The sequence below is a fragment of the Chaetodon auriga genome, chromosome 17, assembly GCF_051107435.1.
Source record: "Chaetodon auriga isolate fChaAug3 chromosome 17, fChaAug3.hap1, whole genome shotgun sequence".
Classification (NCBI taxonomy): Eukaryota; Metazoa; Chordata; class Actinopteri; order Chaetodontiformes; family Chaetodontidae; genus Chaetodon; species Chaetodon auriga.
The window spans coordinates 2,601,891-2,628,268 of record NC_135090.1 but is presented as its reverse complement, the minus strand read 5'-3'; the positions used below and the strand labels follow the sequence as shown (position 1 = coordinate 2,628,268).

At 40.4% G+C, this 26,378-nt stretch overlaps 1 protein-coding gene across 1 annotated transcript in view; it reads right to left on the bottom strand.

Annotated features, from left to right (window-relative positions):
- Nucleotides 1–26,378, bottom strand: part of thsd7aa (thrombospondin, type I, domain containing 7Aa) — a 154,341-nt gene that overhangs the window by 70,931 nt on the left and 57,032 nt on the right. The window contains exons 2-5 of the mRNA XM_076754016.1: nt 24,152–25,355; nt 17,567–17,815; nt 9,810–9,991; nt 2,338–2,493 (exon numbers count right to left, since the gene is read on the bottom strand). Of these exons, the coding sequence (XP_076610131.1) occupies nt 2,338–2,493; nt 9,810–9,991; nt 17,567–17,815; nt 24,152–25,355 (1,791 nt within the window). The remainder of the gene's footprint in view (nt 1–2,337; nt 2,494–9,809; nt 9,992–17,566; nt 17,816–24,151; nt 25,356–26,378) is intronic.

Below are 26,378 nucleotides of genomic sequence, written 5' to 3'. Positions count from 1 at the left end.
ATGAAGTAAATGAACACAAAACAGCCCCACGCTAATCAACCACAGTCCCTCCCTCTGTGATCTGCTCAGCAAAAACTTGCTGCAATTTGACAAAATCTAATGTGCAACTGTAAGCACATTAACATCATTCTATGGTCCCAGTGTGACTTTGATGATAACCGTAATATTGCATTTAACGTGACAGTCCATTAAGCCTGAAGTTGACAGAAATTCCAAAAAGAACTTCGCATAATGACTGTTTTTATACTGCTCTTATTACAGTGGCTTTTATCCAAAGTGACAAATGCATGCAGGAATCCATCAATTCAACTGGGGTTTGTTCTTGTGTGTCGTTTCCTCTGCTCAAGGGCATGGGATTCCTTGACCCAGGTCCTTGGAAGGGGGGATGTTAACTCCGGCCCAGCCAAGGTCACACACCCACTAATCCACACTCCTGCTCCAGCCCGATAAGGCAGCAGAGCCCTGGAGTGCCTGCAGGACTCAGGTGGAGATGGCAGAATCTCCCCTTTTCTATTTCATTTTTGTCTCTCTTTTTCCCTCAAAACCTTTATTTAATCAGGCAGATCAGCAGAACATGTACCGCCATGTGTCTGGTCCCATTGATGGAGGTTTTATCTCGTAGGGGTGAGGAGCAGCGAATTCAATTCTATCAGGCATTACTCACTTGCTATCTGCAGGGTGTGTTATGAATGGCATGGCTGCAAGATAGCAGCGCAGCACAGGCAGCTAGTGTCAGAGCAAGAGGCTTCATTTTGATTCAGACACACACATTGTAAATATAAACACGTGATGAAAATTTTAAATCAAAAGGACTATAAACTGTTTTTAAAACTAAATTCCCAATTTGAAAGCGAATTTTCAAGTTTTTTTCTGACATCATTAACAACTAAACTCCCTATTTGACAAGTGGCCTCGAGTTACAATTCTAAGAAATTAATGTAAATCTCAAGTGCATAATTGCGTAGAATTCGAATTTGTTCAGCCCAAACTGTTCAAATACTAGAAATGTGTGCATTCCTCTGTAGACAGTAGATCACAAAGTACAAACTAACATTCAACTAATGTGTGTTGAAATCACAGCCAATTGATTTGCATGTTCCATAGAAGGAGGATAAAAAGATTTGAAGCTGGAAGGACATGATTTGAGTCTATGGATTTCTGGATAATGAGCGCCAGGTTACACACACTTGAAAATGTGTGTGTATGTTCACGTTCATGTTCCATTATGTACAGTACACGACAGAAAGACCAGCAGCAGCATAGTGAGCAAATGAGCGAGTGAGAGCGGATCCATCATTAAGATGCATGGAGGAGAATTTCCAACCGTCCCTTTCATTTGAGGTGCTTCATTAAGGCAGAGTCAACAGGCATTAGTCATGGTGGACGCTGCTGTTCCAGGGATAATTAAGGGCTGAGACAGCGACCGCTGAGGCAACCCCAATGATTGACTAGCACAACCTGCCACAACAGCCTACAAATCGGCAGAGGAGATGATGACATTTTGGCTGCCAAACTTAGGTCCTCCTCTCGCGCTGTCAGAAAGCCAGAATATTGACTTTGATACCAATAGTAGGTTTTAGACCTCATTACTAATGAGATGAAGAATCCAGAAAACACATGCTGTGATGTCCCAGAATAACAGTGTGAAATATTTTGATACGTTGCATATGTACAGAGTTGACCTGTATGTTCACATGTGGGCAATATGTAGACCTGGGTAAGTATGTTCAGCATCTGACAGCCCACTCCCCTAAAATGTCAGAAGGGTTGGTTGCAGCACACCACACATGCTATCGATTCAGTACCAAAAGTCAGATAGACAGGATGTAATAAGGTAACGTAATAAGACACTGGTGAGGAGGTAGAGGGTGACATCATGCCAGTTTGTCAACCAGTTACCGACCTAGTATTTATGGTAAGCTATTTGTGCTCATGGTCTTTGTTCTAAGATATGCAAAACATGTCCTTGACCTAGACAAGGATGAAATTGATCAAATTTAACACAGCAAGAGCCTCTAGTGACACAGATCGTGTTTCCATGTCGACACAAAGCCAGTGGTAGAGCAACACTGTCACAAAAGTCCATTTGTTTTTAAATTTGTTTTTTATTTGTTATTTTCTGGATCCAACTGAAGCTGATTGCACCAAAGGTGAAATAGTGAAGCTGAGGTTGTGTTTCTGCAAAGGGAATTTTTTCTAATCATTTCATATGAAACCACTCTTATATTTGTGCTTGTGCCCAGTTTCAGGAAAACAAAGCCTTAATCCTGATGTGCCTATAGAACTCTGTTAACTACTTTATGACACAGTGGCATAATACTCATTGGGAAGTCTTACCTTTTTTGGCTGCCTGGTCCTGGCAGTTTTCATAGGTGCAGGGTCCCCAAGCGCTCCACGAAGACACCTCACACTCAACTGGACAGCTGATATGGCACAACTGGGTAGTGATCGGGGGGATACCCAGACACAGATCACTTACCATTGGTCGCAGTGCTATGGAGACACAGATAAGATCAGTGGAATGGCAGCAAAATGTGACAAGATAGAGTGAAATGAAAGAGAACAGAAAAATTAGGGACATTAAACATATCAAACTGCAAAATCTGAAGATGTCCTGTACATGTTCCACAGTTCTTTGATAACCATGCAAACACTGTTCAACAGAAGAATTACATTTAGGGGATGAACCCAGGCTGCTGAGACAGTGGAAGTGTTTCCCGCTTTACCACCAGCAACAAATATATGACTTTCTAACTAAGATATCAGAAGCTTCCATTCGGTTTCAAAGCTGTACAAAAGACCCAGCATATATGTGCAGAGACCACATTATTTCAACTGCAGTCTTCAAAGTTATGTGAAATCTGTATAGTTTAACAAAACAAACCAAACAGACATGAAAACATTCAAAAAAGAAAAAAGCAGAAATTGGTCTTTTAGATCTCCAATACCCCTGCCTTCAGAATCCCATATCCCCCCAGAAAAAAAAAAAAATCCTTTCAGCCAAAAATCAAAGCCAAAAAATGCAAACACTCTGCTCTTTCATTCACAGCACCCCAAACCCCCAAAATATTTCAAAACCAGACAACTTTGAAAAAACAAAGTTTGTTTCATTCTCCCAGCACAGCAGGCCAGTCTTCCATTTGGCCCGATTCTCAGTGGACCTCAGCTCCAAACAGCTGTAGGTGACTCTCTGCAAGGTCGTCAGGCTGATGAATCATTCTCACTGTGCAACAACAGGGCCTCATTCACATGCAAATTGCCTCCGCTTGGCCAAACGTACGTCCTTTAATAGTGTTGCTTAAATGTGGCATGCCCTTGAGTGCCTATGTAACACAAGAACAGGTGATATGTCCAATAAGGTGACGTCAGTAGGTGCTGTTCTATCTGCATCAATATCAGGTCATTTTCTGATTAGTTTTCATACTTTGATGTGTATTTCTTTACAGCAGCTAAACAGATGTTTTATGGAGATAATAAGAACTAGAATTAGCTGATATGGCACTTAATTGTATCTAGCTGTCCCATCGGGCCCCCCCAATCAGGCTGTTGTATTGGGTCATCCAATGGCATCCGGGGACCTGTATACAGTAATTCCTGTGGAACAGGATTACTAACATTGCAGCAGGGGAATGAATTACATTGAATGTCACCATTACATTACCATCTAATGGTCATTTTACATGCAAGACTGGTCATTAAAGCCAATTCCTGATGGTTATAAGTCAACTTATTTTCTCAAACAAGAGCAAACAGTGTACTGCACTAAACCGCAGGGTATGGAGATCCATTTAGAGGCATCAACATTTAAACTGACATCAAATTAAAAGAATTACCTCTTTTATTTAGACCTTCTGGTATTTTATGTAGGAACAAAATGCTTGGCATTGAACTGGGTTTGGGAGTGAAACTAAAGAGATTGTGGTGGGAGGCTGTTTTGAAAAGTCACAGGTCTGCAACATCAAAATGTGCAAAATTCGCAACAAATTCAATTTTAAAAGCGTCTACCACTCCCTGCTGATCTGCGTTTTCACATCCTCTCATATTGCCATTCTGAACCTTCAGAACACCGTCGTTATTCTTCCACTTTCTGCATCCTGCTCTCATTTCATGAATCATTTCTGTCATGTCCCGGTGTGAGTGGCACAGCTGTGTAGAAGGTATAAGGACTGTATTGTAACTGGCTTAGAAGACAGTGATTAATTACTACACTCCTCTGAATATTCCACTCCACCGTACCCGCCTGTGCATTTTGCACTGCTTCTACATGAACTGTGCATTTGACATCACCAAAGACATTAATGTACATTTAATACCCTTGGAACCATGAACTACTATAGGAAATACTGATAATATTGGCAGAAATATTAAATACCAAAATATCACTACTAGCTGAAATTCCACATCATTGTAGCAAGCTATTACTTACAGCTGAGAAGTATTAAAGAGATTATTAGTAAATATGCCACTGTACTAACAGGTGCTGAATTAGATTACACAAATCACCTGTTGATGAATTAAATTCCAATATGTCCATGCGTTGTCACGCTAACAGTACAGTCAGACATCTCATTTTTATTAAAAGGCTTTCATCCACATGGTTCATTAAGAACTTTCAGAGGACAATAGCCTCTTTGTTCTCCTCCCTCCTTGTCCAGTCTGAGCTGCTCTCCACAACCATAACAAAGGCTGATTAATGGAAATCTCCACATAGACTGCCCTTGCACAGGTATCTCTGTGCCAGATGGTCCAGTCTTCCCTGTGCTGCGCTTCCAGCCACCAAATTAGGAATCTCAGAGGCCGCCGTCCTGCACTGCTACGTGCCAGTTGCCATCAATAACCTGACTGCCAGTTCCTTTCCAGCCGAGGATTCCCGGCATCACAGTGGCACAGCTGTTGTACAGCATGTCACACTTTGCTCCCTGATAGGGTTTCATATTCACTGGAACTGGTACAGGAAAAGCAGCTGATATAACAACATCTTTAAATATCTTGCTATCTTCATAAGAACATCAGAAACTGGTTATGAAATACACATGTGCCACCAGGAAGAATAAAAAAGCTGCTCATGACAAACCAAAAACACCCCATTTGTGAATGTAACGTTGTAATAAACAGTGATGTTGTCAGCAGTAATCTTTGCATGAGTGCGACAGAATTTCAGGACTGAATAAATCCTTCACTTTCCAACTGTGAGCATATCAAATCAAGAACGAGCAGTGATCTGGAATGGCTGTAGCTCCCGGTAATCGGACTGGAATGGTTGTGTGTTCACAGATATTACTGCCAGACTATCCTATCTCTGTCACTGAGGGATTTGCCGATCATCCTTGAAAGCAAATGATAAGATTACATCAGCTTAATTGGGCTACAGATTCCCTCCGCACAGCTGCTTGGCTCATCACAATGAAATCGTCCACTGTATGCTGTGACGCAAGAACTAGGAAATGAACCACGTGCTGTGGTCTCGACAAGAGCAGGCACATATGAAGAATGCATTCAGAAGCTGAGTGTCCAGGTCAATGCTGAAGGTGGCTTATGATGTAGTTCCTCTGTGTCTGCTGACTCCAAAGACTCACTTTATTAACTCTACTCAAGTGACAAGAAGTGAAAATCATCCAAATAAAGCCAATGTTTTTTTTAGTTAGGGTGTTAATAGCTTTAACTTACGCAAATTTCTAAAAATATCGTGGCAGACTCTTGGTTTTGTCATTTTCATTATAAATATTTTGCATGTTTTTTTTTTGTTTTTTTTTCTTGCCACCCTTGTCATGGAAACTGGCTTCCCACCAATACACACAGCCAGGTAGATTGCCTGGAGCACCTTGTTTTAGATGATAGATGTAATTAAGGAGGTCAAGGTAATCAGGTTCAGACTTTGCTGTTTTTATGGAACATCTGGATTATTTCATGTGAGACTTTACTTGAACAGCAATGAGTGAACTTTAAATGTATTTTTTTGTTGGTCTACATAGTGGACAGTTTAAGCACATGTCATTACTGAATGTCACAGTAGCAGCCCCTTAAAACTGTAGCTAGTCTGAAAGGCGCTTATATAATAGCAAACTGACCAGATCCTTCATTTCCTCTAGCCAGTCAGTTGGTGTCAAGCAAACACCAAATCAATCAGATGAAAATCCTTTTCTTCCAAAGAAAAACCTGCATTATAAAACCACAGTGTTGGAATTAGATGTTTCCAACACAGAAACAGCTGAATGAAGGTGGTGAGAAAGAGTCCTAATGAATACAGGGGGTGGATAAAGGCTCTCATTTACATCATGGTGTGTCCAAGTTGGGGGCTGGCTAAAATTATACATGACAGCACAAAACCTATGAGAGAGTGAGGACAGGTGCTGGGTGAAAAAAAAGAATGTGCACTGCATCTGAGCTGGCAGGGCTTCTCCTCATTTATCACACCCATTCCACTCTTCTTTCTTCTCACTTTTCTTCTTCTGCCACCAGCCTGTTTGTCACACCTTGACACCAAATCCAGTCACTTTTCACCTGTCATAAAACCTGTATTAATCCCCCCCCTGCTTCCACCCAAACACTTCCCATAACAATTACTGTGTTAACATGCAGGCAGGGTGGCTTGGCTGGAGGTGCAGCCACTTCGTATGTCATCCTGACAATATATGTGAAGAGGAAGTGTGGAAAGTGTGAGACTCACTGCTGTTAGCAAAATGTGGAATTTTGACACTGAAGGATGAAAGTGTGGCTGGTTGTGAGCATCTGATCTGAATAATTTCTAGCAGCAGACGCCAGTTCAGCCTCCCCGGCCAGATGGACTGGGACTTATTGTGTCAGTGCTGGATAAGCAAGGGCGTGCTACCGGGCCACTTCCAGCCTCCGTGTGCTCAGTAATGCCACCAATTTACATGAAAGCTCATATTTCATCTGCTATCCGCTCTGTGTGGCTTTTGCACACACATTAGCATATTCATATAGCTCAGTCCCAGATTTGATATGAGGGGAAAACCACTTTAATTCTCTTCTCTGGTTCACACATGGTTGGTGAAAGAGGGGGGGGGGGGTTCAGTTACTCTACACAGAGCTGGAACAGATGACATGACTTTGGTGTGTGTGTGGAACGCAAGCCTAAGCAGATGATTCGAAAGCTCATAAACAACTTTTTTGTCTGCCACTCGGCTCTAGCAGATGTGTTTTGAAGCTATTTATAACAAGTTGGTTTCAAAACATGAGCTAATAAAAATGTTGTAATTTACTGCACAAACCTTCTTTGCTTTCTGTTGCCAAGATATCGATTCTTGCCCTCCTCCTCTTCCCTAATGTTGTTTGTTTGCTGTTTGAGCTAATAGCAGCACTTGATAGGCTGAATGAATTCTGTCTAATGTAATGAGTGCTATGCAGTTAGAATAGTGGAAATGCTTTACAGATATTGCTTTACAGCATTTTACTGTAAAGCAATATTTGGGAATGACAGCAGATGTTTTCCTGTCAAATCCAACATGATGACATTATAAATGATGCTCCCAGTGTTCTTTATCTTGGTCTTTGTTTCCAGTAACAATACAACATTTTCTACTAAAATTCATATGCCAAATTGTTTTTCCAAATTATGTTTACTGGCATCAGTGTCCTCCAGTCCAGGAAGAGTTACAGATGTCATAGGGAGGCAGTCAGAGGAGATTAAAACTGGACAAAATGCTGGACTCTGACACTGGAGATAGGAGTCATCTGTCCTGTGTGCGGTTAGGTTTTGGCAATTACTACTAAATAGGTTAAGAAAAAGTCATCCCCTCTCTTTTGCTTAAAGTCAACATCGACTTTTTTCAAAACACAAACAAGACCTCCACCTTTCCATCATTCTAATTATTTTTAACCAAGTGCTTCAGCTGTCCAAACAGAACCAGAAAAGCAATAATTAAGCCTCAGCTGTCAAAAGCAGATATTGTAGGAAAACAAATTAAATATGGAACCAGTGAACATTTTGCAGAAACATTCACTATATTGTGACTGCTGACACGTTCAATAAAAATGTTTTGTCAGTATATTAATAAAAACAAATTAGTTTGAGACAGGATTGCAATAATATAATAATGCATGGAGAGTAATGTGGTTGTTGATGTCAAAAACCTCCATGTGTTGCCAAGTTTCAAGCTGCATTGTCCTGCATAAAGCTGAAATCCTTATCCTGTGATCTCAACATAATGAACTTGGTTTTCTTGTGACCACATGATAATTATTCAGATTGTTTGATCTTAATATTACCAATGTCACCCATTTCTGTGCTTTCTAATAAGGCACTGTTTATAAGTTGTCACTAATTGCTTCATTAATGGTTGATGATCCATGTACTCATGCTTTAGAAATCACTTGGAAGCCATAGCCACTGTGTTGTAAAAAATCCCTTATGAATTATATCAAGTCATAAAGTCACAGGATTCTACACAGAATAATACAATTAATAACAGCAATGTAAATGTTAAAGGGCCAGTGTGTAGCATTCAGTGACACCTAGCAGTGACCTTGCAGGTTGCAACCACATAAATACCCCTCACCTCACCCTCCCCTGTGGTGGCTGCTGAAAATGTGAAAAACGAGAAAAGCCCTCTGAAAAGCCAGTGTTTGGTTTGTCTCTTCTGGGCCACTGTAGAAATATGGTGGTACAACATTATTTTCAGGTGATTATACACTAATGAAAACATGCTTGTGAGTGTGATATTCCATTTCTGCCAAAAGATCCCCTAAATCTTACATGCTGGACCTTTAACAGGTTATTAATATATTTTTCACAACATAGCAAAGAAAACATTGCTCTTAATAATGGTTTATAAGTGCTCTGTAAGGAATTACTAAATAATTTATAAACATTTATGAAAACACTTATTTGCATTTATAAACACTACATAAAGGTTACCTTATTACAAAGTGGTACCCAAGAGTCTGATGCAGTAATCATCTATAATCAGCTGGCAATCTCTGCCAGTTTCCTTTATGATGCCACTCACAATCAGATCAGCAACACCATTAATTATCATGGCTGATACCTGCAACCAATCAAGCAGTTTCATAATGTTCTTATAATATTCCCATAAAAACCTACAGTGTGCCTATATTTATTAACAGTTAATGTGCAGTATATTGACCAAAACACATAGCCACTATAATATATGTACAATATTTTTCTAAGGAAGGATACAGTAGTGTGTCTGTGGTAGCTAATCATAGTGACCTATCAAGGAAAAAAACACCCAGATGGCATCCATTCCGAGCCAAAGCCTCACCATTTGGGGAATATTTTCTCTGGCAAAGTGTAGTCAGCACAGAAGTACCATAGTGTTACAGTTACTGAGGTATGTAAACGTTTCTGCAGCCTGAAGGCTGAATATGTAATCTCTGAACATGTTTCAATTATGTGAGATGCATTAAAACACTCTATTTTAGTGTAACTATATTCTATTAATATTTTGGAAAAGCAGAGACACAATCACAAGGTCATCAAACTAGATGCTCTCCGCCCCTTGGCTGTACATGCACAAACAGATCAATGACACGGCATACACTCGGAGTCAGATCCAGAAGAAAATAAAACCTTGAGTATGAGATCTAAAAATCTTTTTCTTTCATTATATTCCTTTACTTTTTGATTGCATGTTGTTTTCAACATAGAAAAGAGAAATTACTTCATATTGGTTAACTCAGGGTTTAAGATATGCTCAAACAAGCTAAATGAATTTATTGTTTGTATTTTTGTATATAGCACTTAATAAGTGGTGAATAAGGCAATAGCTTAAATCTAGCAATGCAAAAGAAGAGACGATAGAAGAAAAGCTTGCTGGGAAAGTCACCTTCTTTGCTCTTGAGTGATCCCAAGTTAGGCGGAGTATCAGCGCTGGTCTGGACACAGTAGACCTCTCGGGTCTGAATCCCACCTCCACACAACCCTGTCTGATTTCCACGCCGACGGTCCTGTTGGCTCAGCAGCACGTCCACCCTGCACTCTGTCCACTCTGTGGTCTTCCAGCTGTAACTGAGGACAGAGGTGGACACAAGAGGAGTTAGTCTGACACAGTATATCAGTCCCATATTGTCTTGTCTTAATTTATATGTGTGTGTGTGTGTGTGTGTGTGTGTGTGTGTGTATATACAGTCGTCCTCAAAATTATTCATACCCTTGCTAATTCTTGTGATTTTTTAATTTAGTGACGAAATATTACATTTTTTTTTAGTTTGTGTATCAGTTATATGTGAACAACAATTGAACGAATGACAACAATATAAAATTTAAGAAAATATTCATTTCAGGGGTATTTTATTGATGGATTCCCAAAAAATGCCATGTTCAATATTATTCATACCCCTGACAATATTTCAACAAAAATGTACCAAATGTGGTAATCTTTGTCAAGTAGTTACTTTAAGGTGTCACAATGGAATAAAACCCTTTAACATTGTTGACCAAATGTTAAACACTGATTTAAAAACAAAAAAAACCCATCCTTCCAGAAGAGTATAAATAGGGGAAAAGTGCTCAGGTCATTCTCAATTTCTGGTCATCATGGTCAAGAAGAAGGAGCTCAGCGAGGACCTACGTTACCGTCTTGTATGTGCCTACAGTGAAGGAAAGGGTTATAAGGCCATTTCCAAGCAGTATGATGTCCCTGTGTCAACCATCCAGAGCATCATCAACAAGCACAAGAGGTTCAACACTGTTAAAAACCTCAGTGGGCGTGGCAGAAAGCGTAAGGTGTCCTCTAAACTTGCCAGGAAAATCTGCCGAGAGGTCAACAACAACCCACAGACCACAACCAAGGCCCTAATTGAAATGCTTGACCAGGCAGGGACACAGGTGTCACGGTCCACCATCGAGCGAGTTTTGCACAGAGGAGGTCTCCATGGACGTACACCTCGGAAGACGCCATTGCTCAGGAAGAAGCATCTGGAAGCTCGCCTGGCCTTTTCTAGACGTCATCTGAAGCAAGATCCCAGCTTTTGGTCAACCATCCTGTGGTCTGACGAGACAAAGTTGGAGTTATTTGGCCATATGGATACTCAGTATGTCTGGAGAAAGAAAGGAGAAGCCTACAGACCGAAGAACACTGTGCCCACTGTCAAGTATGGTGGTGGGAACATAATGCTATGGGGATGTTTCTCCTCCAGTGGCACAGGGAATCTCGTCAAGGTCCAAGGAACCATGAAAAAGGAGGATTACATCAGGATCCTTGATGAAAATGTGAAGGAATCTGCTGAGAAACTCCAGCTTGGCCACAACTGGACGTTCCAGCAAGACAATGATCCTAAACACACTGCCAAGGTAGTGAAGAAATGGTTCAAAGACAATGATGTCAACGTCCTAGAATGGCCAAGTCAAAGTCCTGACCTGAACCCCATTGAAAACTTGTGGCATCACTTGAAGACCAGAGTGATGGCTAGGAAACCGACCAATCTGACCCAGCTTGAGGCTTTCGCCAAGGAAGAGTGGGCCAACATCCCACAGGAGACATGCAGGAAGCTTGTAGACACGTACAAGAATCGTCTAGAAGCAGTCATAAAGAACAAAGGCTATGCGATTGACTATTAAAGAAAGACAAAGGACGAGGGTATGAATAAATATGAACATGGCATTTTTTGGGAATCCATCAATAAAATACCTCTGAAATAAAGATTTTTTTGAATTTTGTATTGTTGTCATTCTTTCAATTGTTGGTCACTTATAACTGGTACACAAACTTGAAAAATTGCATTCATTTCATCACTAAATTAAAAAATCACAAGAATTAGCAAGGGTATGAATAATTTTGAGGACGACTGTATATATATATATATATATATATATATATATATAGAGAGAGAGAGAGAGAGAGAGAGAGAGAGAGAATAGAATTCATCAGTACATCAAATGTTCTCTCAAATGTTGTGGATCGGCATCAGCTTTCAAGAAAAGATGCATGGGAGAGGAGCTCTATCATGTGTTGTTGAGTTGCTGCCATACAAGCTGTCAGTCTGGTCTGTCGGTCTGCTCCAAACACAATTCATACTGACCAGGTACATAAATGAAGCTACAGCAGTCAGATCAAAGGCCAATGGATATCAAGTTTCATTTCCTGTGACAGGACATGTATAGATTAACTTACCAAAGCAGTGGTTTCATCGGACAATGTTAACATATTTCTGAGGTCAAACTATGCAAAGTACATACAGTGAAATACCTCATGTATTTGGCTTTACCACCAGAAAACAATGCCTTTTGCAGTTTTACTCAAAACTGTGATGCAAGTCTTTTTGTCAATACAATCAAACTTGCAACAACTATTCAATTTATTGTTGTGTCCCCTGATCATTTCTGCATGCTACATTTGTTCACAATGTGATTACACTGTCATGCTCGGATCTGAATTACCATGCCCTCATAATGTGCTTAGAATGTGGTGTTGTAAGGGGAAGAAAACACAAATAAACACACAAAAGATTAGCAGATCAAGACATAGATTCACCAACTTTACACCAATTTAACAAAACATATGCTGCAAAAAGAAACGTAGTACAGAAACAACAATAAGCTTCCAGCGGAAATTAAAAACTGATGAATGCCACAGGAAAAGGCTCATGCTCATAGTTACAGAACCATATCTCCAATAATATCAGAATCACAAAATTAGAATGTTACTATGTTTCTATGTCATTTCCCAACATCACCTGAGTTTGGACTTCCATTGTTTCTATATTTGCATCCTCTTAGGTTGGAGTTCTCTTGGGTGCCATGTCCCCAGAAGTGATTAAAGATCCAAAACTTACTTTCTTGCATTATTTGGAGGGACATTATGCCTCCCATTATCATTGCTTCTGATCAGTGGGGTGTACAGACATCTTTTATTATGATTCTTTGAGCTGTTTGCTGTTTTTGATTCAATTTTCAATTATGTATCTTAACGACTGTATTGTGAGGATTGTATATTTTCTTTGATCGTTTGGTCACAGTGTTAGCAATCCAGTTTTTCTCTTTTTGCTGAAGATGCTATGCTGCACCTGGCCCAAAATATGGGATGTTCACACAGCTACCTTTGTGCAGGCTTACAATTAGGGCTTATTAATAAAACTTGACTCTTTATCGGTGTATGTTTTTGATTATGAAAAATGGTTGAAAACGATTTAAAAAATCTGATCATAAATAAGACAGCGAGAAAGGTAACCATAACAACCATCTAAACATTTGCTTTAGAATTGCTTTGAAGGACCGTCAAACTGGCCCAAACACTTGTTCTGCTTACTGTATATTTATTTTCTAGCATGTGTCTCTTCACTTGCAACCAGATGACCCCATTTACAGTGGCTTGTGCTGAGCAGTGTTTGGGTGCAGGAAACACAATTACACCTTATGCTCGGGTCTGGACATAAAACAAGTGTTTAGTGAAGATTTCTCTGCATTGTCAAATGTGCTAACAGTTTATGTACAAACTGCCCATTGCCTTGTAACTCCAGCTTCTATTTCAGAACATTTCCTGTCATTTTGCTTCTTGTCATTCTACCAAACCATCATCTAGATCCTGGTAGATAATTGATCTGTTTCTTACTTTCTTTCTTTCTTTTTATTCATTTTCTTCTCTATGTATGTTGTACTATGAAGTCTGAAGCTAATCTTGAGCAACATTGTTTCTCCTTCAAAATGTGTAAAACTGTGTATTTGCTTTGTTTCTCTGTGCATTATTAGATTTAGACGAGATTAGACTGGATGGTGTTTGATATAATAAGCAGATGTACAGATGAAGGGGATTTTCTTATTGCAATATGGCATCCTATCTGTTTCCTTTATTGACCAATTATAATCAAGAGTATTTGTATAAAAGACTCCAACTTCATATTTGACTGTTGGTACTGCAATCATGATTAAATTAATTGTAACTTCCAAAGAGACCGAATGATGGAAAAGCAAATGACAACATATTTTTAGCATCGTTTTTGTCATGTATGTTTTTTTTTGCAGGCACTGAACAGCATCATTTGTGCCTGAGGGGTTGCAGGCATCTCTTCACATTGTAAGAAATACTTTTCATGTTATTGACCTTAGATCTCTGTTTACAATACACTGCAGGATTTGCAATTTAACCAGAGTGTCCACTGAGAGCTCTCTAAGACTCGAGTTTTTGAGCTGAAAGGAGCTTGTTAATTGCAGCTGCTATTCATAGATGGGTTTGTGTCTGGTTAGTGAATTGGCAGCAGTCTGCTGCAGCACCAATGCATTGTGGTTTCCACCCTGAGGTCAGAAAATGTAAACCCTGCCTCCAGTTCTGCTGATAATGGAATTCATTTGAGGTCGCCAATGAAAGGCTCCATATTCATGAGCGAGGTCTCTCTGTCTCTCTCTCAGTTGCCTCTGCGCTGTGGGACAATGAGGCCCCTGGGAAAGCATTGCATCTTGGGGCTTTGAGTTGCCCAGATGGGGACACTCAAACAGAGCAGCTCTTCAGTACCTTGGACAGAGCTGCTGCCTCTTTTCCTGCTACCTGTCACATTGATTCACATTATAACTGATTCTTCTCTGCCCATAAAACAGCCCAACAAAATGAGCTTTATTTACTAAAAAATCAGTTTCTACACATATTCTTACTTAATGCTGTGTCATGCAGTTCACTCCATTTGACAAGGATGCTACATTTTTATTTGAGTTATTTGTGGTTTTATTTAATTTTTTTTTTTTTTTTTTGGACCTTTAATAAACGCCATTTTCCACAAGATACTGGTTAACAGTCGCCAGGTTGACAGACTGAAAGGCAACACTCACTGCTGGCATATGACAGCCATCAAAATGCCCACACTTCTTATTTTCTGTAGAAGTAAACAGACCAGCAACATATTGTCATGTCATTCCCAGTGCTGACAAGCATATATGCTTCAGAACAGCTGCAATGCTACAGCATATCATAAGTGTGTCTGATGTGTAAGATGATTTGGGGTCACGCATTAAATGACCCAACACCAAGCAAAGCAGACAGTGTATCTGATACTTGAAGTGCAGCTGGATGGCGTCTATGAGAGTTAACTCGTCAATCTCCCCACAGTTTGGACTATGGAAGATGGGGAAAAACAAATATGTGATGTGTAAAACAGCTGTTCAAACTCAAACGTCAGTTTAGTATAGGCTGTACCCCTCAGACACAGAACATGCACTGTTACCCTTGTAGTTAACTAGCTAGTTTTGTTGTCCAAAATGGACATGCAAAATAGAGAAATAGTAAACTGTAAAAAATTAATAATCATGACAGCAAACATCTGAGAAGAAATGAAAGCATCATGGATAATGCTACGGCTGTTCGCTGATTTTGTAAAATGCCATTACTTTGTAGGAATATTAACTCCACTGCTTAGCAATGAATAGAACAACATCAAATCTACTTCACAGTTTTGGATTACAATTTACATTCAAATTCATTTGAATGAAGTGTGTGTTAGCCGTCATTAGATCTTACTTGATTTTTTGAAAAAGGGGTAGCCCTAGTTGACTGTAACAGTATCACAGTGCCTTATGCTGGGATCAGACGGCACGACCCAAGCCCGATTTTGAGACGATTCTACTGTGGCTGAATTACCAGTGTGAGGGATGCTGAAGTTGCTGATGTCAGGTGGGACAGTGAAAGAGAGGAAACATTTGTTGAGCTGTGACAACAGTACCCCTGCCTGTTTGACGTTTCCTCAAGGGAGGAGGACCGAGTCAAAAAAGGCAAATGGTGGCGAGAAATAGCGGAAGCACTTCATCAGCCAGGCGAGCAGCAGGCTGTGCTGTCACAACATTATCCCTGGTCCTAATTGTAGGAATATGCTTTTCATTACTGCGTCCAGATCAAACATTAAAGTAGCCTGTTTGATACGGCCAACACAGCCAAGCCTGCTCCTTGCAGAATAAATAACTACCGAAATAAAATAACTACATGTGAAACTCATTGTACCTGTCGTAATCGTTATTCGGATGCTAAACAGTAGAGGTATAAATAATGACCAAATGGGCCAAAGTTTAAACCGCCCCTTGCATTTGCTTTTAATGTTATAGCGCATCCTCAGCCAGTTTTTGTTTCTTTTTACCACACACAACGCTTCTGTCATGATTGACAGTTGCTATACCGAATTTGTGCGTGATCGTGAAATAAGACGTGCTGTGATTAGTCGGGGTCACACGTGCAGTCTTGCCAGTCACCTGACCGAGACAAAGCAACAGTTTACGTCACTGTGATCGTTATGTAATCTGACACAGTGACCATCATCAAAGAGAAAAAAAAAATCATATAGTCTGATCCAGGCATAAGGATAAGTAAAGATGAGGGAGAAAGAATGTAGTAATGTTGACATAATATGCCCACCATGGCACTGAACAAAATGAATGGGAGCTGTAGTTTTTGCAGAGCTCATAAACCAATCGCTAATTGCTTAAATTGATTAAAATGTTGAAAGGTAGCAGATAGAGAGATACTAATTTTTTTCACATATACATACTAAACCCAGGTAGCAAGTTTGACTTATTCAGATGAAAGCATTAAGAGAAACCCTCAATGGGAGACCACACTGAATCATAGAGGTTAGCAAAGCAGCAGCTAACCCAGCAGTAGTGTTAGGGCTTTGTTTCTGTTTATTTCCCATCAAGGTTGTAGCATACAGAAATCACCAGCTTTACCACTGGGCATGATCCCCCAATGACAGTGGCTAATGAACTCGACTTAGAGGAAATATACAAGGTACCTGCAAGGGTGGGGGTGTAAGGGAGGAAAAGCATGGTGGAAAGAAATCAGACGGCGTAGCAGCTTCCTTTCAGACGCTCTATTTATGTATTCTTGCTGGCACTGAGCCAGACACAAGCCATTTCCTCTCTATCTCCCCAAACGCACATACCCCAACAAGCCCCTTCCACTGACCCCATCCATGTCATCCAACCAGCCTCACTCTGTCTGGGATTATTAAACCTGCAGACCTTGGCAGTAATGATTTGTTATTTTCTCACCCTGCACCATTAATATAATTCAGAGATGCAGAAAAAAAAAAAAAAAAAAAAGCTTTGTGCTGTTCAGGTTACTTGCTAATGTAACTGCCAGTATCTTCTGATACTTTTTGTTAGATGCTGAGTAGATTTAATTTAGCATGTTAGCATGCTAATAACGTGACAGGCACATAGTAAAGCGAAAGCTTTTTCATTAGCTTTGCAGGTATTTGGTCATAAATGAAAGCACTGGACACATGGAAATTTTGACTTGATGATGAAATGGGGATCACCAAAATTATTACAATTTATCCTGAGTTAACATGAAATAGTTTATAATGAGAAATGTTGCTGTTCAATACAAAGCATTATGACTGTAGAATCGAGCAATGTGGCCAAGAATGGTTGTCCCAAATTTCATAGCCAAACTAAAAAAAACACCAGTGTGTGGACTATAGTGTTAGTGTGACACACTGGAGCCGACAGGGACACCCTTGTTTATTTTGTCAATATTTCCCTCAGTTCAGGAATGTTGATCTTTGGGTCAACCCCTCTAGAGTCCACTTGCTTTCTAGCAGCACAAATGTTTGTTTAATTTTCCCATATGAACTAGCAGATAACTCTTTCTCTCTGTCCAGTACTTACACAATGCAGGGTGGCACTCCATCTCCCTGGGGGCTGCAGGGCTCCTTCTCCTCCAGCTCTGGACAATCTGCTCCTCCACCAATTGGGAATTGGCTAGCTTTTCTGGTGCGAGTGCGCTGCCCCTTTGGACCGTTGGGGTCATAGCAGTCCTTGGAGCAAGCTGACCATTCAGACCATTCAGTTACATCGCAGTCTTTGGTCATAACGCAGGCCTGGAAGGTCACTGGTAATGTCTCCTGAGAGCACAGGCTGGAGATGAGAAAACAAAACACCACAGGACAAGATGAAACTTTATTCATTTCAAAAAATTATGAACAAAACCTCTCCAGCTTTAACTTTATTTATTCAAAGGAAACTAGGGCAGCAGTCGCAGTACAAACTAGGAAGAGTGCAAATATAAGGAGATATAAGTATTTCACTAAAACTTTTGCAATGTATGTGTTAAATCAAACAGTATCATGCCCATCTAATTACTGCAAGTGTGCAAACCTGCAAAATGATTACTTTTACAGCTTTGCTACATCGTATAAAGCAGCAGTTACAAACAAGAAGCAGATAACAATAAAACATTTTAAATAGGAACTTCTTGCTGTGCACAGGATTTGTAGAAAGAAAGAAAAAATGGTGGCTTTTAACATAATGTGGAATTTCACGGAACTATCCAAAATTGGAAGCTGGTACCTGAATGTTTTCTACACGGCTCTTTGCTAATGATAAGCAGTGCTGTAGCTTAGTGAATCCATGTATTGACATTCACTGGTGTGCCCAAATCATTGTTCACATTTGAATAATTTCCTCTTGAACATGCCATTACATGCTGACACTGCCCAACTGTCATCAAGGAGAACTGCGCTGCAACACTAGCTGGCTGAGGTGGACAAAACACAGTGGAGTACAGTAAAGACACAAAAAGACAAGTATCAAAGCTTGGATTTTATATATTGATAGTCTTAAAAAATATCATCTTAAACTATTAAAATCATGCAGCTTTGGCATAGTTACATCAGTCGTAAAAATAAGCATCTTATTGACAGCTCATGGTCCACAGAAAGCCATACAACAACAGCAGATAACAGATTTAAATGTGTTTTTTCTCTCTGCTGTCATTCAGATGTATTATCAGTACCAAGGCAATGTTGTGACCTGCTTCCAGCCCTGCACCACCTCAGCTAATGATGCCTGGCCATCTCCAGTCAAACTGAAGTCAGACATTTCCCTCTCATCCAGCGGTTCCAATCTCGAGCTTCATTCCTCATCACCTCCACCAGTGTCTAGTATGTTGGGGAAGTTCTCCTCATTCTGAAAGCACCTGATTCCTACTTCCTGCCAGGGTCTAAGCATTAAAGTCTATTCCTTATTTTCGCAATAAATGTAATGGCACTTCAAATTTTCTCATTCTCTTGAGTTCATCTTGTAAGTTTGTCCTGACTGAAATGCATATACATTTCTAAAGTGGATTATTAAGGGCCGAATAAAGTGACTGTAATGTAGGGATTACACAGATGTAAAAGACTGGTGAAACAGTGCTGTACACCCTACAGCTTTCCTTTGTCTGAGTCAGCCAGTGTGATAAATGGCCTTTGAAAGTTGTTCATTGCAAAAACCCAAACAATTTGTTATCCGCATTTTCAGCGGCTGCTTCACAGCACCGTGGCTTTGTTTGATGATGGGATTGCTGTGGAGTTGAAAGACACTGTGTTTTCTCTCGTTGTTTTGTAGAGGCTGATAGGCCATTTGGGATAATGACACACTGCTTCCCCTTTCTGCTACTCTTCCTCTTTAGTCTCAACGCTTCCATTTTTCGTCAACTCCCCTGAACTTCTGGAGGCCTTCTAAAGCTTTGTGAACAAGCTCTCTTTTTTGTTTGTTTTGTTTTTCAGGTTTTTATCATGATTCTCCTGCAACCATCGAGGTTCTTTCTGTAAACCCTTCCATGGTAAAGCCAGAGCAGCTGAACCTACACACTGATGTGATCACGGCACGGTGAAGCTTAACAGATACAGAAATGTAACGCTTTGATGTAGTAACAGTTTGTTTGTTGACTTTGATGTAGTTTTGACTACATTTTCCACCCAAATATTCACAACTGTTGTTGCTGTCAGCAATTCATTTCACCAGTCAGGCTAAACCAAAACAAATCGATAGCTGCTTTAAAACTAACCATTAAAGAAGACTTTAAATCCACAGCCTGCTAGAGTTGCCCATAGAGGTTACAATTTTATTACACCCCACAATATGCAATCGTGGGCAAAATGAATATCATGCTGACCATATTCCTGGAGTCTGAATTAACAGGGTTTTTGTTTTTTGTTTTTTGTTTTTTGTTTTTAAAGACTGTCTACTTTTATACATCTGAACACCTGACCAATCACTACATCAGGTTACAAAAAATTGTTGGAGATAGCTCAACAACTTCAGAGGAAGGCCTTTCAGACCGACCCTCAGAATGACCTGCATTTTTGTTTTCCTCGCAAATACGTCTAATGGTAGTGTGACTATTGTCTGTTCACTCTTAGAAGCTTTAGAGTTTACAAGCATTTACATTGGAGGCAGTAGTCCAGGCGCTCATTTGGGCAGAGTAGGCCTACCGTTAACTCGTCCGAGGATAGCGAGAAAATCCTGTATTGGAAACACTTCTACATCTTTTTTTTTTTTTTTTTTTTTGCTTGCTATTGTTCTTATCTCTCAGAAAAGGACGAAATGCAAATAAAACAGTAAAATAACATCGCGGGCTGGTCAACACCGTGCCCTACAAGCACTCTTCCCATTCATGTGTAGCTGAGACAGAGCGTGAAGCTAACTGCGTAGTTTCGCCGGTCAATGGCTCAGCAACCCATTGGTCAATTTTGATGATCGACACCTCTATTAACCAGTCAGAGTCAAGAGATTCGAGGGGCCAACTTCTCCATAGTAACACCACTGACGATCCAGAAGGAAGTACCCCAGAGATAGTATATCGCATGAAGAGCGCTCCCTCCACTCTAGAAACCTCCGCCTCTTTATGTAAACAACCAGGAACTTCGTGATTGATCTCAAACTACCACAGAGTCATAGGAGCAGACATGAGCAGCATTTTCTCGAGCTGGAATATAACTTTTGTCCACAAAACAGCAAAGGTAAGACATGCTTTATGATTTAGCATTTTTTTCTGCTACTCTTTGGCTGCTAGCTTGCCGAGTTTCCGTCTCACAGTCAGGAGGCAGACATCTTCGTGATCAGCAGATTCTCTGCTTTCATATTATACAGGCTTGTGTGGTTTGCGTGAAGTGGTGAAATGCACAGACGTTCTAAAGTGGACATAGTCTATTTTCGTCTTTTTGTTACATGCGCATATAATCTATTGCTGTATGACTTGTGTTTTGTTTGGATGGCAATGCTTGGTAGAGGCTTTTAGCTGAGTTTTTCCCCGTCATTCTGGTATGCTACAAGTTAGGATTGGTGCCTCCCTGCGTGAGCACTGATCATCTGAACTGCGTGCATCTCACGCTGCCCCCTGTACAGGCAGCGCAATTGGTACAAGTCGGGGATTGCAACTTGCCTGAAGTATTTTCACTATTTCATACCCGAGATCCGCTTTCTCAATCATCTGCCTGCAGACAGTGATAGAGTTTGTAATCTCGATCCCATGTTAGCTGCTGATGTGGAGGGCACTGATCTCAACTTCATACATTCTTGATATTCCAAGACATGCAGGCGGCTAAGGTGGTGGAGCAAATTGCTCGTGTTGCCGCCTCTGGCGACGACTTCCCGACAACATCTTTTTGGCACAAGTTCCTCATCTTCACCGTAACTTAACACCAGAGCACTACAGTTAAGTTTTACTGTCACCACGCCCCGCACCGTGCGTGTTCAGAAGTGCAACTATAAAAACGATCCCGTCTGAAACATTGTCGCGCGGGGCAGCGTTCCGAACATTGTGTAATCACGTACACTGGTGTGGCGGTGTATTAAAAATTCATATCATAATATACTCTAATAACCAGTGTGAATAGGTATACCGCCCAGCCCTAAGAGGTTTGGGAATTATCCTCTGGGAACCATGAATATATATCCCAAATTTCAGTCCTTGCAATGAATCATCCAAATGACACAACAAAATACAGAATTTGTCAGTACATTGCAAGACAGCCCTTCAAAGCATCTTGACTAAGGTTAAGGAAGGATTATGGTTAAGGAAGTTTAAAAGCCCCAATGTCAAGTGTTGCAAGGAGATGATGTGATGAGCAAAGTCATGTAGTCATGTAGTGTTCTAGCATAAGGCCTGGTTCAGACGACGCTGTTTTAGCCTAGACCAAAGTTAGAATTCACATGGTCACAGCTAAAGGTCAGCAAAGGCCACATTAAGCATTTGATCTAGTGTCAGACAGGTGTTGTTAGTGGAAGAAAAACTCTGCTTTTAAAATCTATTTTGTCTTCCAATAAGAAACAGCTAGACTTTTAAAATGATGCAGGGAAATAGTTAACTTTTATTCTCTTCACTTGACAGCTTGTTGAACTTCCTGTTTTTTGGATCATCAACATAATTTGCCATTCAAATTTTAGCATTTGTTTGGAACTCTTTAATATAGACTCAAAACTATAAAACCTTCTAACCTTTATCTAAAATTCCTGAAAAATATTTCCAATAATTACAGTATGTGCTTCTTTTAAAAGACTTGATAAAGGCACAGTGCAATTTGCAGCTCATCATCATTTTAAAGCCTGGACCCCTGGGGATAATTAGCAGTTTTAGCCACCAGATAAAATAAAAAAATTCCCATAGTGATGGCTCCAACTGTAAATAAACTTGATCCTGAGCTCTGGCCAACATTAATACGGTTATCACTATCAATTAAGCCTCTTTGAAGCTTTCAGCCATCTGCGCTAAAACATTTGTATGAATATGTGGTTCTCATTTGGATAAATATTCCAAAGTAGATATCAATCCTTGTGTGTAAGCCTATCATGCAAATATAATATTCTATGTGAATACTAGATTATGATCAGCGGTCTTTGCTTGAAGTTTGAATGATTTATGAATTCTGACCTTCTCCCGGGCATTAAAAGCAAATGTGTCACAAGCGCCTTGATTTTCTCAGGATGTAACGGAAGCTGCTCTGTGGCCTCTATTACAGCCGAGCACAGTGAGACAGAATGAGGCCATTCATCTCCTAACAAAGACCATGGTTCTCAGACGCAACATGGACATTGACGTCACTGGAGTAAAACACGTGCAAAGACTATACATCTGAGGATGAATTTCACAGTGGAGATTTGATGAGTGTGTGCAGTGTTATTGAACTGGGGGAAGCTCCATGTACACTGAGGATGATGGAAAATTCAAAATGATGTTGAACATTGACTAATTGAAACTGACAACAATTTTCATTACAACCTTCATCATTATCATTGAGGCCCTGCATTGTGGCATTATAAATTACAAGGAAGTATATGTCATGTTATGACAATAAAAGAACCACAGGCACAGTCATTAAACTCAAGCCTTCATGTAGAATTTTGAATAATATCAATTAGCTCTGATAAAATATTAGATTCAAGACAGGAAACAGAGATAAAGCAGGGCTAACAGCATTTCATAACACATACAGTATAATTCATTGTTATGAGCCCTGACACTTGAAGTTACTGAGTGCCACAGACAGTGCGTTAAGTTGGAAAATGCAGCACAATGATAGTGCACAACAAACAAGCCACATCCCTATCTGGGAAAATATGTCAGGAAGCTAAACAACACAGCCCTTCAACGAGCAATAACCTGCACCCAAAAGGAACATTTTCATAAAGTTGGCTTTATGCATATAAAAAAAATGCTGCACAGCTAAAAATAAAACATTGTTTAAAAGACGGTTAAGTACTTTTGCATATTTTTTCACATCTGTTGAGTCATCTAATGACATGTTTTTTAATGTTCAGTGCCAATATTTTTAAAATTCTTTCTTTCTAAGACATCTGTGCATGACAAAAATTATAGGGTTTTGTTTGGATTTAGGCTTTAAACAAAAAAGAAAAGAAAAAAAATGTGCATGTCTGTGACAGGATATTAATTACAGTGTCCTGCATGTAAGCTGGAGGAGCTAGATGCCCATCCACTGCCACATCTTTTGATTAACACATCAATAGATACTACTTCCTTCAGTGGTACTGGCTGTTGGTGCTAGAGGTAAATCTTGAGGTGTGGAATCGTCCAAAAAGAACACCATTTTTTTTCATTTTGATGAAGATCAATGAAATATCATGATATTCATCATGAGATTTGTCATAAATTCTGCATTCAAATATAACAGACCACCAACTGCCTACATTCAATCCAGCAACCCTAAAATAAAAAAAATAAAAAAATTACCTTTACCCTACCCTCATCCAAAGTCTAAAATAAACCTGAAATGAAAAAATACTTTTACCACAATGAATATGCATAACCATTATTCTGGTCTAATTGTCGACACCAAACTATTTTCCAGACTTGACCTAAATGGTCACACAATGGTGACTGATAGAAACACATTATTCATTGTATATAAAACCATAGACATGAATAAAGGTTGTAAGATGATGCAAGAGGAAACTTATTTGAGTCATTCTTACCTGAGAGCCTCAACATTCCCATTCTTATGCACACAGGTCACTTCTCTGGTCTGGTAGCCAACCTGCAGTTCCCAGAACTTTCCACCTGGCCGGTTCTGACGGTTCCTGTTCCTCTTCTTCTTGATGAGTTCTCTGGTCTCAGGATCCTTCACCTTACCCCTCTCCCTTAACCTCTCTCGAACTTTTTCTCTCATTTTCTCTCTTTTCTCTTTGTTCTTAGCCTTTTTCTGTCGTTTGGGCCTGTCTGCCTGTCGGGATGGCCTGTCTGGTTTCCTGTGTGCCCTGCCCAATTTTGTGTTGGGTCTGGATGGTTTGTCACGATCCTTGGCCAGTTTATCTCCCTCCTTAGATCTTTTGTCTCCTTCTTTGTGCCGTTTGTCACCATCTCTGGTCTGTTTCTCCCCTCCTTTTGACTGTTTGTCACCCTCATTTGGCTGTTTGAGACCCTCTGTGGTTTGTTTGTCATCAACTTTGGGCACTTTTTCGCCCTCTCTGGACTGTTTGTCACCCTCTCTGGAAAGTTTATCACTTTCCTTGGATGACTCGCTCTCTTTGGGTGGTTTGTCAGCTTGTCTGGCTTGCCTTGGCATTGGGACAGAGCAGGGCCCCCAGGGTCCCACCTTGAGGCTGTAGAGGCTCTCCTCTCCCTCACAGGTACCTGGCTGGCATGTCTGAAACTCAGTCAGGTTTGGACAGGCTGCCCCACCAAACAGTGGAGGAGCAAGAACGAAGCGGATGCGGTTCTGTAAACCCATCCCACATGTTTTAGAACAGACAGTCCACGGGCTGAACTCAGATACCACACAGTCCCGTGGACATGGGATAAGACAGGCCTGCTCTAGACGTGGTTTAGGCTCAAAATATTCACAGATAGCATCATCTGCAGGCTCGCCATCTGCTTTCTGGACGCAGCCCACCTCACGGGTCTGGATGCCCTCCTCTCCCCGGGTACACACAGCAGGGCGCTGCACACCAGCACTGCGCATTGACACTGGGACACACTGGTTCCAAGCACCCAGCTGCCAGTCGTACAGGTCTTTGTGCCAGTCACACACTCTGAAGCAGCTCTGCTGGTTGTCCGGCCGTTCTGTCTGGTCGCAATTGGTGTGCAGGGTTGTCCAGCCTTCAGAGTGGGCACACCATACTGCCCTGCTCTGACTGCCACCAGGCCCACACTCACTGCCCATACAACGACCCCAGGGACCTGTAAGGAGTAAGACAATATAGAGGTCAGGGAAAGGTCAAAGTAAGACGGAAATTGAATTGTGGCTTCAATTTAGGGATGTTATTGACTACTTTGCACCATTTTTCTTGAGGTATTTAACTCCAGTGTGTAACAACAATGTAATCTCCAAATTAATAACTCAGATACAAACAAAGATGAGCAAACAATCAGACCACACAGTCAAACTTCTTCAGGAGAAACATAAAGGTGAACAGTAAATTTACCACCCAAACTGTTTGTTGTAAACATCCTTCTCAGTTTCAGACTGACTGCATATATCACCATTTTATGTGCACCCACTGTCAGTCTTTAGTCAACTTTTGGTTTGTTTGCAACCCATCTGATTGTCTGACTGCTGGCGTTCCCTGTACACAGATCTAAGCAATTATTTTGGTGAGTGCAATGTTATTGTAGCAAATAGCCTGCAAAAGTAAGGCCTAAAGTGTAATTAACCAGAATTGTTCTTTAACAGCTACTGTTGACAGCCCTTGAACAGAGCAGCTGTTCTCGTAGGAGCACTCAGTGGGAAGAACTATATGAAATGTATGAATGGAGAGTCATGGCCAAACTGAACTGGTTTATTCTGAAGATGCATATCTTCTATCCTTTAGCTTTCCATCAAAAAAGGTTATCAAGAGTGGATGAATATGAAAATATAAAGAATGTCGATGTTTCACGGTCGGCCTTTCAGAAATGATTCCACTGAAGACGATTTAGTTCCACTCAGTACCAAGTGATGACAAAAAGCCCATCAAAACAAGATTTTTCACAGAGAATGGATATTGTTTATGCTTCTAAAGTGCTTCTAAAGACAGCACTACTACCTTTCCACACTGTGTATGTGAAACTGAAGGGCTTCCGCTTGCAATAATAATGTCCTGACAAAAACACACTTACTCTTAAATCACTCTCTTTCAATAGTGTGATTGCGGTTCCACTAGATTTACGAGAATGAAATTATACTGTAGTTCTAAATAAACATTGGCTTTCACCATAAAACTG